The sequence below is a fragment of the Elaeis guineensis genome, chromosome 5, assembly GCF_000442705.2.
Source record: "Elaeis guineensis isolate ETL-2024a chromosome 5, EG11, whole genome shotgun sequence".
NCBI lineage: Eukaryota > Viridiplantae > Streptophyta > Magnoliopsida > Arecales > Arecaceae > Elaeis > Elaeis guineensis.
The window spans coordinates 3081837-3095287 of record NC_025997.2 but is presented as its reverse complement, the minus strand read 5'-3'; the positions used below and the strand labels follow the sequence as shown (position 1 = coordinate 3095287).

The following is a 13451-nucleotide window of genomic DNA, read 5'->3' as shown; positions in this document are numbered from 1 at the left end:
GATCCCACCGCCGGCGGCCGCCGCCCCCCAAGGCCGCCGAGGCTCGCCTACATGATCTCCGGATCCCGGGGTGACGGCCTGCGGCTCCGCAGGGCTTTACAGGCTCTGTACCACCCCTGGAACTTCTATCTCCTCCACCTTGACCTCGCCGCCCCGCCGGAGGAGCGGGTGGATCTGGTGGCGTACGCCCGATCAGAGCCGGCGTTTGCCGAGTTTAGGAACGTCCGGGTGGTGGAGAACGCCGACCCGGTGTCGCACAAGGGGCCGACGATGATCGCGTGCACCCTCCATGCGGTCGCTATACTATTGAGGGAGTTCGAGGAGTGGAGCTGGTTCATTAATCTCAGCGCCGCGGATTATCCTCTTATGCCGCAAGATGGTATCTTTTGTCTTTCCTTTTTTCTGTTCCTTTTCTATTTTTAGGTGCTTCCGTTGTTTTCTTTTTTAAGTTTAGGTTGTGTGAACTTCTTGAATCAGTCCATGCTTTGATGAAATAAAAGCAAGAAAAGATAATTCTTTACTAAGATTAGCTCTCTTTTATTTCCTTGTCCACTGCAGATATTCTTCATGTGTTCTCATACCTTCCGAGAGATCTCAATTTCATTGAGCACACGAGTAATATTGGTTGGAAAGAGTGAGTAGTCTCTTTGTCCATAAAATTCTAAGATTCGTGATTCCATGATTCTTGGCTTCTTTTAGCTTTCACTTTGTAAAGGATTTCTCAACTATCCTTTTTGGTAAATGCAGGTATCAGAGGGCCAGGCCCATTATCGTAGATCCAGGATTGTATGTATCAAATAAAACAAATGTATTTTGGGCTAAAGAGAAAAGAAGCATGCCTGCATCTTTCAAACTATTTGTAGGTACTGCCTAGATATTTTTGTTTTTTTAATACTTTGTTAGTCATGAGTTCCTTTTATATATTTCTGATGATTTGATTACAGTTTATGTGTGTATAGCGGTGTAGAAAAATTAATCTCACTTGAAAAAACATGGGTCCAAGTTGGAAAGAAATACATGAAATGAATGTTGCAGGCCAGGCACAATGTCTTCAAGTCAGGGAATATGCTGTAAAGCAGTCATGGTGCTGGTAGGAGACAAGGATTTACTTACACATGACAAGCTGTCTAGCAAAAGACTTTTCAACATGGCAGTTAATTAGATAGAAGTACATATAGTATGATATATTATATAGTTCAATGGTTGTTGTACCATATTTTTAGAATTGTCTGAATAATTCTAGGTGAAATTCTAGTTGCAGGCAATATTTTCATGGGTCCAACTCTATATCTGTACGTAAGTTTAAAACATCTATTCACATATGCAAATATGTAAGCCATGTGACACTTCAGCTGTATGGTCATCCACCTATGGATGGTCTATTGGTTTAGAGTGAACTAGATCCTTTTCGATATGGTGACGTGGATTTCCTAAAAGAACCTAAAATCATTCCATTCCTTTAAAACTTAAAGGGCTTCTGGTCCTTAGTTTTATTTTTTCCTCACTTCAAGGAGTTCGATCATTAAAGATCTTCATCCATATTGATGTGATATAATCACTTTGCTCTTTCTATGTCGCTCTTCTGTTTCTTTACTGGGATCCTAGCCTACTTCCTGTTTTAACTTGCTTACTATCAACTTCTGGACTGTAGGAAATAAAATGTCTGTAATGATCTCTCAGACTAGCTTTGTGCATGAGTTCTTTTGCTCTCCGTCAATGCTGAGCTCTATCAATTTGCATGAAGCTCCTGCCTGTAATTCAATGCCTGTAGAATTTGTCTAATTGACAATAAAATTTGATTCAACAATAAAAAAACCACTTGTCATGCTAATCTGATATCATGGGCAAAGACAAACTAAGATGGATCACCCTGAAAGGAGAAATTAACAAGGAAACTGTTCTGTGCTAGAAAGCAGAACAATTAAGTCTTCTAGTTTCACCCACAACTGAACAGATCTGAAACTCGAGTCAGGTCTCTAATACAAGTGAATTTGTGTATCATATTTCTGTTCTTTTTGGAAATTGTGTTTTTCCAGATTCAGAGGTTGATGGCTTTGGTTGCAGCCAAAGTATGCTAAATCAATCCCAGTCATCTCCCAGATCCTCCAGGGAGACCACAGGTGCTATTGCAATTTAGAGGGAAAATACCCTTATCGTCAGCACCTTGCTTGCTTTAGAAGGTTCTCACAATCCTGGGTCATCAACCATGCAAAAACCTAAGTTTTCTAGCTCATTTGAGGGAGATGTACAATTTTTCAGTTGATACTAGAGTCACCATTAGTTCGAGAGGTGGTCTAGGCCTTCCCACCTGTAGCTCGCTCTGGTTGGTTGACATGTCTCCATCAGCTTAGTGATGCCCAAAATCATCACATGTCCCAAGTGGCATCTGTTCTTGAGCATTTATCAATTATCACCATGATATCACATTCCTTCTCCTAAATAATGTCTCTGATGGTTACCCATCTCAAATAGGCTAAAGCAGAGAGCGAGTGAAAACATTTTCCTTTATCTGGGAAGTATTTGTTGTTTCAATGCAAATATCCTTGACAAAATATCAGTTGCTGAGTTTTATCATTGTGAGCAACTTTGTTACAAAGGGCATATTGGTTATGACTTCACCAAATTGAAATACTGAATGCTGAAACTCAAGTACCAAATTTCTCTAGGCAGGGACAATCAATGAATATGATCAAAGCAAAAGATTTTGGTTTTTCTGAACTTCTTCTCTCTGTTGTAGTTATGGAGTTTTTGGAAGAGAGAAAATTATTCATGAAGAGTATTAGTTGGTGAATGAGTGCATTCAACATTGTAGTTGTTAGTTACGAACTTGCCATTTACTAGAAATGTTGAGCTCGCATGTCTCATTTCCTGACTCAAATAGTGGTTACGTTTTTCTGCAAACTCTTATTTTGTTTTTTAGGTGAGGAAATTTTGAAGTTATTAGGCTTGTATTGTAGAATGATCTCAGTTGTTCTCAGATTCATAAATTCTTCTACCTACAGTAAATAAAATTTTGGTTATGAGATATCAATGTGAAAGTTTCTGATGTGGTGAGGCCATAATTATATTAATTGCCAATCAATTTTCATACTTTGAGGGATGCTGACTGGTATAAGTTGAATTTTTTTATCAGACACCACTAAAACATGATTTATGGTTCCTCTCTTCTTTTTCACCTCCTAAAATAGGCCGGGTAGTCTGTATCTTCTGTTGCTTCAATCCAATTGTTCATTCTAATTTCTTTTTTTGCCTCTTATTTTGTCATTATGAACTTGATGATGCTTGGAGGTCCCATTATCAAGCATGTAATTCAAATCACATTATCGGAGCATGCCACCCATCAGTGTTTTAAATTCCAATGGGATGGGTGTCCCAACTGTCTGTCCCGTTCCCGTGAAAAAATAGGACTGGGATAGGTTTTGGGATTCCAAGATCCATCAACATGGGGAAAGAAGGAGAGAGAGGAAAGAAAGGAGAAAGAAGAAAAAAAAGGAAAAAAGAAAGGAAAGAAGAGGAAAAGGAAAGAAGATGAAAAGGAAAGAAAGGAAAGGATAAGAAAAAGAAAGGAAGGAAACAAAGAAGGAAGAAGAAAAATAAAGGAAAGGAAAGGAGAAGAAGAAAGGAATGGAAGAAGTAAGAAGAGAAAGAAGAAGAAAAATGAAAGAAAGAAAAGAGTGAAAAAATGAAGAAAAAGACACTAAAAAAAAGAGAGAAAGAAAGGAAAGAAGGGAAGAGAGATGGACGTACCGATTGGGATGCTCAAGTGGGAGGCTGCCAGGATGGGGTAGGACAGTGGGGTGTTCCATTCCATAGAGAAACCAGGATATCCCCATTCCACGAGATTTAAAACTACCGGCCACCATTTCATAGAAATTCTTACAGGTTGTTAAATCTCCATGATGATAAATCATTGGTTTGAAACGTAGTGATTAGGTATGCTTGTTTTTGTGCTTAGGCTATATTACTTGGTACGCCTATATCATTCCGTAGCTTCGAGATGGTCAGGATGGTTAAGAGTGAGCAAACTTACTGAAAACTTCCTTTGAGATAGTTATATCTGATTTTAGTCTTTAGATATAAGAGTTCATGCGGTGAGGCTCCATTAATTTCCATTTTTCCATCAATAGCTTGTGGCAATGTTCATAATTGATGCTAGTTTATGTTCATTTTATCGTGGCTAGGTGAAGACCAGTTTCATGATCCTGTTTGTGTGTGTTCTTGTTCTGTCCTTCTTGGCGGAATTTTTGTTTCAAATGAATTTCATGAGGCCAAACTTTTAGTGTTTGATCAATGCATTCAACACCCACATGGACTGTTGTTTGGTTTTGCTGTTTAACAATAAGTATCAGATCTCTTTCTTCTAATAGTTCAGGGTTATGCTGCATTAATCTGTGAGATCCTGTTGTTTAATGACTACCTGTTCTTTTCTCTCCTTAATGTAGGCTCTTCATGGGTGGTGTTAGCTCGGCCTTTCCTTGAATTTTGCATATGGGGTTGGGATAATCTCCCCCGGACATTACTCATGTACTACACAAATTTCTTGTCATCCACAGAAGGCTACTTCCATACCGTGATATGCAATTCCAAAGACTTTCAGAACACCACCGTCAACCATGATTTGCGTTTCATGATGTGGGACAATCCACCTCGCCAAGACCCCCTTAATTTGACATCGCAGAACTTTGATCTGATGGTTGATAGTGGGGCACCCTTTGCTCGAACATTTACCAAGGATGATCCTGTTCTGGACAGGATCGACAGGGAGCTGCTGGGGAGATCTAGTGGCAGATTCTCTCAAGGTGGGTGGTGCTTGGGAAGTTCTCGATTTGGTAAGGATCCTTGTGCTGTTTATGGAAAACCTGGTGTCATAAGACCAACGATGGGTTCAAGAAGGCTGGAGAGGCTGTTGCTGAAGCTCCTGGATTCCGAGAATTTTAGGCCTAGACAATGTGCTGAAGCTCCTGGATCCCGAGAATTGTAGGCCTAGACGATGTGAATAATTCAAAATTGTTATACCCCAATACTGTAAAGTTTGTAGGGTTTTACCGCACAGCTGGTTATGGGGCAAATGTGCACATGCAGGCGCTACGGCTGTTTCTGTTGTGCAATTGCTGTATAACTGATTTTTGAGGGAACATGCGGCAATTGTTTTTATCCTTTTCGGTCTCTCTTTCCATTTCATTTTCTAAGGTCATCTTTTGAACATTTGTTCAAAAAAAAAAAAAAAAAAAAAAAAAAAGAAAAAAGGAAAAGAAAGAAAGAAAGAGAAGGAAGAGAAGTGCTATGCGATACTTGCAGGCTGCCAATGTATTCCTGTATCTCACTCCTGTTTTAAGCTGGACAAATGCATTCCTTTCCAGTTCATTCTTCGAGATGATGTTTCAAAATTATGATCTTGTGAACATCTAGGATTATTGAGTTCTATGCTCAATGATGGTTGAGAAGAAAATGACTCAGGCTAGTTTTGAACTTTGCTTTAAGATTCTCAGTGTATTGGTAGAACATGGAAACCCTGGAAGCATTGAGTGGAACAAAATAGAAGCCAGAAAAATAAGAAAACGGAAAATAAGACATCAGATGGTTAGCAGATGATTTTCTTGATCTTATATCTTGGTTTGATCTGATGTTCAGAGTTGGCGAATAATGAGGCTGATATGTTGCCATCATCTGGGTGATCCTCGTGTGACTTTTCACCATCATTTTCCTTTATCATTATGATAACGTTTGTTTCTCATACATGGTATGCTAGTGTCTGGCATCTAAAATGGATGTGAAGGTTTGTATATAATTGTATGGGTGCAAATATATGGAGACATGGGTGAAGGATGGAAAGTTGGAAACGCATTTGGTTTGGTTGTTAGCATCGATGAGTTTGGTGTGCGCGTCATGAACGTTGGCCATGTCAGCATCATCTAGTTTGAAGTGGGAAAGCTGCAGAGTATCTGGATCTCTCAACTTAATTCTCATCTAATTTGGCTGCAAATTATGCACAGTGTTCTTTTCACCTTGTTGTAGACCTAACATCTGATCTCAAAGAAAAAGAAAAATGATACAATCAGAGAATTGGGCACATAAGCTACCTAACTACCTGGAGATTTCTTAGAGATAATTCCCTCGAAGAGAGGAAATTATTTCTTATATCATATGCACCATGGCTGTGCTCTAGGCAATCCTTCTGTCTTCTTCCGTTACATGGCCATGCATGTCATCAATTACAACCGCTCATTTCCGTAATAATGCATCAAGAATGATTCTTTATAAATGAGTAGCGGTTGTGATTAGTATGATAAAAAGTAGTAATGCTGAAAATAAGTTTCTGTTCGCCATGCGCGTGTCCCAATGTTGGCTCAGGGCGTGGAGTGGAGATAAATGGCGTGATGTACGGTATGCGGTGTTTAGGGTATAATCTCGCTACAGGGGAGACAGCTAACAAACAGGTGCCACGTATCCCTCTCCAGAGGGTGACCTTTGTGTAACTATTTTCACTCGGGCCAGACCCGGGCCCCCGGCTGTAGTAAGAGCCTAAGGGGTTCGACTCTCTCTGTTCGTACTTCGCCCTTCCAAACGAAGGTCCGGCGCTCGCCACCCAGGTACCTCTCTCTCTCCTTTTTTTTTCCGCAGAGATCCCTCAGCGTCATGTTTGTTTGTTTGCTCTTTTACCGTAAACCCATCCAGATGTGAACCTGCCGCCGGCGATTTCCAGTCTACCTCCATTCGCTCACCCCCAAACCCCGATAACCTCTTCCGATCTAATCTCCCTTCTTGTTTCTGTTCTTCTTACCCCAAAATATCGCGAAAAACTTGTTTGGTTCGTTGAAATGGTGGAGCATCTCGAGATACAGTTTGCGGCTTATGGGTTTTGATCAATGTTTTTCTGAGTCTTACATGGTTTATGTCTTTCTTCGTTTCAAATTACAGTGGTCTTAAAAATATTATTATCCACCAACTATAAAATTCAAAAGGGATTCAGAATAAATGTTAGATACTGACGCGTTGTTACTCATTAGTAGCATCGTGTGGTTTAGCTGTGATTATGATTTCTTAGTTGATGTCATGCTCAAAGAACTCAGAAGGTGCCGTTTACTAACATTATAATATTGTCAGGGTGCTGATTGCCTTGGGACTACGAGTGGGTTGACATCTTTGCCCGGAAAAAACCCCTAGGACCTCCAAAGCGTACCCGAATTGTTGAGCCATTTCCTCGAACGGTTGGCGTGCGAGCAGAGACGAGATAATGAAGGGCAAGACAGTGGCTCTGACCTTCGCAGAGCGCATTCGGGTTCGTCTTTCTTTCCAGTTTCTCGTGGACTTCATTTTATCCCATCAAAAAAAAAAAAAAGACAGCACTTCACCTTTCATTCTTTCTTGGTCGGGATGGTTTGTTATTTGTTTGCTGATGTTCTCATAACCCCTGGGTTTCAGAATATCGTGACTGCCAACTGGCAAGCTCAGCTGAATACCATCAAAGTTGATGCCAAAGGGAGGTGTGTGTCGCACTCGGCAAACAGTCCTGATGTCAAGCGGATCTAATGAAATAATTAGTTGATTAAAGTTTCTCTCTTTTTGGGAAAAGATTATCCTGTTGCAATCATTTTGTGTGGCATTTGCAAGTGATTGATTACTGTTGTGCAGACGGATTTTGTTTTCATGGAGCCATGATTCTGTGTCTGCATGTAGTTTGCTTTCATTTGAATGGATGATGGATGATTAGCTTTATGTTTTTATTGTTTCAAGCAGCAAGGATGACATTTACTCATCCAAGGTCCACTACATGTTTAAGAAGGGCAAGCCATACATCTGGATTCGTGAAGGGGACTTGCACAACATGGTATGGATTTCTTGGAGTACTTGAGCATTTCCTGTTGTTATGATATTGATTTGATCTGTTCCAGTATTGTTCTTTTGCTGAAATTAGATGCAGTGATCACTAAATAATCGCTTGGTTATATGATGCAAACCCTGACTGCTCCATTGTCATTTACATTGTTGTTGCATGCTCCATATATGAGGTGCTGGATAGAAATAGTTTTTTGATATGCTTGTTGTTGAACGAGTCAATCTGCTTGACAGGTTTAATGCTTATTTTGCAGAATATTATCATTGATGAGCGTGCTTCTCTTTCAGTGAGTAGCATCATTCCAGGTCCACTTATGGGCTTGCTGCGATCTATAAGAAAGGTCAGACGCCATTGACATCTAGCTTTCTAACTTCTGTGCATGGTTTCAATGATTTCTTAAGAAATATGCTGAAAAATCTGACCTTGGATATCCGCTTCCTGTGTATAGATTGTTTTGGAAGTTGTATTTGTCTGGTCCCATAATATAAGTGTTGTGGGTCGGGCATCGAGAGGCTGAGCTTCGAAAGTCCCATATCGGTTGCAGTCAGGAGTATCTATTGCTTAAAAGTGCGAACTCCCTCTTACCCACATGAGGCGCCTTTTCCCCTTGGAGGGAAGGACAAACCCGTGAGGGGCAGTGATTGTGGTTCTCTGTAGCGGGCACACGCTGGTCCAGAGCGGACAATACTTCATGTGCGGCGGAGGGGGGAAGGTTCGTCACTCTTGGCATGTAACCACATCATTGGCGCACCAGAAAGGGGAACCCGTCCCCGCATCCGCCGCAGACCCTCCTGACTGGGGGGGCTGTGTTGTGGGTCGGGCATCGGGAGGCTGAGCCTCGAAAGTCCCATATCGGTTGCAGTCAGAAGTGTCTACTGCTTAAAAGTGCGAACTCTCTCTTACCCACGTGAGGCACCTTTTCTCCTCGGAGGGAAGGACAAACCCATGAGGGGCAGCGATTGTGGTTCCCTGTAGCGGGCACACGCTGGTCCAGAGCGGACAATACTTCACATGCGGCGAAAGGGGGAAGGTTCGTTACTCTTGGCATGTAACCACATCAATAAGTCTTATCTTTATATTAGTTATGCACACCAAACCTTAATGACGTTGCATATATCATTTATTGCATTGATCCTTACAGTTTCAGGACGTCATGATCAGGAGAAATAATACTATTCCTTCGTTGCTGCATATATACAACTCAAGAATGACATTTTGATAAAATACACTTATTCACTCTCCATATGGCTGATTTTGGTGACTGTTACATACTTTAAATATGTGAACCTGTTCATGCACCCCCCCCCCCCCCTCTCTCACTCTCTCCCTTCTGTGGCATTTGTAAGCAGCTCTTAGTTTCTAAGTGGCTTTTCTCCAAAAACATGTCCATGTTTTCTTTTCCTATATTGTCATATGTTTTCAAAAATGAAGTAATGCACAAACCTCGTATATTCTTTTTTTAAGAATTGCTTTCTCAGATAATTTCTAGTGTATTCTTCAATTTGGATGTTATCTATATAGAGATGGCAAATATATTTCATTCTATCCATGGTATATGACTTTTTCCCCCTCCTTACTGAATAAGCATACTATTGACGAAAACATGGATTTGTGAAGTGTTGCCATTACCTTAGTAACTAACAACAGCTTTTATTATTTTCCTTCTTGTCGATTTTCCATGGAGCATATTGTTTCTGCCTGATAGTTACTGGAGTCTTTGGAAGCTATGGCATAAAATGTGTACTCTGTACGATCTTACATTGGTGAAGGGGCATAAGAGTGATACTGGAACTCTGTCTCTGACACCATATTCCTGTCTGTGTATTGCAGCTGCCAGCTCGGGTTGCTTTGGCAGGTGATATCAGACCTCTTAAAGATGATAAGGTAATATCACCTTTAAAATTTTCTGTAAATTTGGACTTTTGAAACTTTAGAGTTTCGTATATTAGTCAGTCAATAGGAACTCAAATACCTGTCCTGTTCACAAAACATTCTGTCAAGGTTCTCTTAAGAGGGCTGGACTGTCAGTAATGATGTTATGGATCCCATCATATATATGATGAATGTGGTGATTTGCCAGCTCTGATTTTCTGCTGCTGCTCATGCATGACTCCAGGCCCAGATTGTTACAGAAAGTCTGGCAGAATCTGTAATGTCAGAATATGAGACAGTTAGCCAGGCCAGTTACAGTGTATCTGCCATACTAAGTTCTGCCAGTACCAGTAGCAGATCAAGGAGCAAAAACCTTCAGGAGATACTAAATGAAAGTAGCAACTACAATGTTTATAAGTTTAATATAAGGTACGAGAGTCTCATTGATTATATTGAGGTCCCAATTTACTTTACTTTTTTTCTTTTTTCAAAGTTTGCCATGGAAAATACACTTCTCCCTAAACATATTGTTCTCCTCTTGTGGTGTGCTTAGGTGACTGGTGTTTGTGTCTGGCTTTTTTGACTTAATGAGTGTTGGACTGATCTGATAAATAAAAGAGGATGAAATTAGAATGGTCATGGGTAAGACTCCAAGGTTTAGCAGAGAGAGGAATATGAGTTTAGTTTTGCCATCGCAGGTCTAAGATATGACTTCACTACTCTTCTTGCCAGGGTAAAAAAAAGGAAAAAAGTGGGGGGCATCACAAGATTTAGGTCAAAGTTAGAGTTTGGACAAACAATGCTAGCATATTATGTCAATTAGCAGACTTAGCTTGAAGGTTCCCAACCTTAGTCATTATACACCCTCGAGATTGCTCTAATCTGTGTCCTTTGGGCTTGCATGCAGTCATGCACCGATGCTCATAAATACCTCTTCCATTTTCCTGCACGAGATCCCCCACAGTCATTGCATATGCATGACCAATAAGACATTATTAGCCAATGTCACATGACGAACATGTAGCTTTATTCGTCATAATAATCTGGACATTTTCTTGAATATGCCTATGAGCTATGACTATCCAATAAAAAGGTTAAAATCACATATACACCTTTAGATGAGTTATGGAGTGATAAAATTAAAACAAACCACTGCAACTGACTCACTTCAGATAAATTTAATTTCAGAGTGAGTTTAAGCACCCCGATGATACCCCAAAGATATCTATGTAATATCCACATCCAACCTTGGTGTTACTGCAAATGCTTGATCAACATTTTAAATCTTATTTGCAGATCATGCACTTATATTGATGGCAGTGGGGGCACCCATGATGTGGAACCAGAGGATGTTAAAGCATCTAAAGCAGATATGTTATGTAAGATTTATACTTGGCAGATTTCAATTTAAAAATGAATCTCAGTTGGCTTAAGGTTGCTTAAGAAAATATTCTTGTAGCTTTTCAGTGTATCACTTTGTGCAACTGGCACAATTCTCTAACCAAGACAGTTTTGTATTCTGCTTTGTTAATTGTCTTAAGCACAATATCAGTTTGTTTCACTTACATGCTTTGTCTTCTTTTGTGTAGTGCCATTTTCTGAAAAGATAATTGATGGGATCAATCAAAGTCCGACAAGACGTAGAGCATTGATTTTTTTCTGTTTTGAATATTATAATGCAACTGCACGAGTAAGTCATGCAGCTTTATCATCTTCAAACCGTGTTTATCTTTCCATATGTTCAGTAAAATCAAGCTTCTTTGCATTTGAGAGCAAAAGGAAAAATTACCACAACAACTCAAATGATATGATTGTTATAATTAGTGAATCTGACAAAACATGGGCGGTCAATGTTACTGCTGCAGGTCTTCGATTTTACACCTTTTCCATGCAATGACTTTGAGGATCTAAAGCAAATACTTAGAACAACTGTTTTGATGCTCTTGGACATCATCAATAAAATTGACTTTCAGACCCCAGATATTGCATTTCTCTATCTATTTTATTAAAAATTTATCATGCAAGTTCAGGAGTTGCTTATCTATATGTTTTATTTTTTGCTAGTTTATTTTGAAACTTGGAGTTTAATTATATTTCTGAACAGCTTGTCATAGCAAGTTGCCAGTTGAAGAGTCTTTGACCAAGGAAGATTGACATCACATTATTCTGTAATTTGTTATAGTTGCATACGATGCACGTTCTTGCATGCTGTTCGAGGTATGCTTCAGTTGGTGGATGAACCTCACACACAATAGTCTCCTTTATTTATACAAATCCCTTACTTTAGACAACCAAGTAATTTAAGAAAATAACTCCTTTTTAAGGGAAAAAACACTACGAAAAAACACATGGTTCATATGCCTACACCAATACACACCTAAACCACTCTAAAGCAAAATCCTAATAAATTTGGAATTCCCTTGTCTCTGTCTCAACTTAAAGATAGTTAAAAAAAAGAATGTTTCTAGCCAAAAATAAATATCATCATTGTTTTACCTTTTTATGTCGCTAATAAGTGACTCACTAAATCAATGGTGATATCCTACATGACTCAAAAACTGACTAAAATAACCTGCCTACAAACAAAGTACAAAAGCACTACCTATTTAAAAATGGAAATTTCTTTGTTTAACTTGAATAAGGTATACTCCTGACTAGATGTGTCAACTAATGACCCAAAAACTGGTCCTTACACTGGGATGCCTTCTTGATGTTATTGAACGGGGCCTACCTGTCAACAATCATCATACAGATTCATGCATATTACTGGCAATCAGGAATACATAGTTGTCAAACCCAAAACATTTTGAATGGCTTTATAATAGTCAGTTGGTATTCTCTTTTTCATTTGCTGGGAGATAAAATTGCGTATATATTGAAGATATTGGAGATATCTTTACATATTGCTACAGATCTCTACAGATGTATACTCTTATCATGTGTATGGATTTTAAAATCCATATAGATATTGCTTTGCAAAAGGCTTCTAAATTGTCCTCTGAACATTGTTGCAACTGGATACTGTGGCTTTATATTGTTCTTTTTGTGGTTATTACTTATGGGCATGAAATCTTTCAGCTTTAGAAACTTGTGCAAACTTATTTTTTATCAAGCTTAGAATAGAAACAATTTTAGCAATCTTTGCTTGTTCACTGACTCTCCTGTTACCACATGAAGGATGCATTAATGCTGTCCATTGACTGGAATGGATTCGATGTCCTTGCTAAGGTCCCCGAAACAATTACCAGCAGCGGCCTTAGTCAACAGTATGGATGGAAAGAGTTCAGGTTCACATTCACAGAAGAGGCACGAGATATTGAAGCTTTTTGCCACATGCTGGTGGAATTGGAAGAGGAAGCTCTTCAGAGTGTCAAGAGTTATAGCGGGCTAGGATGAACCATGAAGCCCGTAATCATAATCAAGGCAGTGATATCTGATGATCGATCAACATCAGAGTTCCCTTCCAGCAGATTTTTTGTTTTTTGTTTTGTTTTTTTTTTTCTTCTCTGACTGACCTCTCAACAATGGAAGCTTTCTTAACAAAATTGTTATTCTTTGGTCTGTGGTTGATGCTATAAGGATTTCAATTTTCCATCAACTTGGAGATGTACAATTATTAGAAAATGTTTTGCAACCAAAAGAATAACTAGAGAAATTACAGCAATAAATGTATGAGACTACAGCTGCATTTTTATGTTTGTGATGTAAAGATAGTCCTCCCTCCTTGCCACTCTAGATCGAC

General features: G+C 39.4%; 2 protein-coding genes across 3 annotated transcripts; both read left to right on the top strand.

Moving 5' to 3' along the window:
* LOC105044430 (beta-glucuronosyltransferase GlcAT14C) lies at positions 1 to 5387 on the top strand (the record flags this gene model as incomplete). The annotated part of the gene is given in 4 exon segments (XM_010922316.4): positions 1 to 379; positions 559 to 634; positions 748 to 863; positions 4443 to 5387. Coding segments are annotated over 4 exon segments (1110 nt in total), but the record flags the coding sequence as incomplete, so codon positions are not given.
* Positions 5388 to 6433: 1046 nt separating this feature from the next.
* LOC105044429 (uncharacterized) lies at positions 6434 to 13397 on the top strand. 2 transcript variants are annotated; one of them, XM_010922314.4, is made up of 10 exons: positions 6434 to 6590; positions 7105 to 7279; positions 7423 to 7484; positions 7738 to 7828; positions 8091 to 8177; positions 9668 to 9721; positions 9954 to 10138; positions 11006 to 11088; positions 11299 to 11399; positions 12887 to 13397. In XM_010922314.4, exons 2-10 carry the CDS (start codon positions 7235 to 7237, stop codon positions 13103 to 13105), a joined length of 927 nt encoding a protein of 308 aa, XP_010920616.2. In that variant the 5' UTR covers positions 6434 to 6590; positions 7105 to 7234; the 3' UTR covers positions 13106 to 13397. The 2 variants fall into 2 exon arrangements, with proteins under 2 accessions (XP_010920616.2, XP_073113244.1); XM_073257143.1 differs by lacking the exon at positions 6434 to 6590 and adding an exon at positions 6612 to 6888.
* Positions 13398 to 13451: the final 54 nt, after the last annotated feature.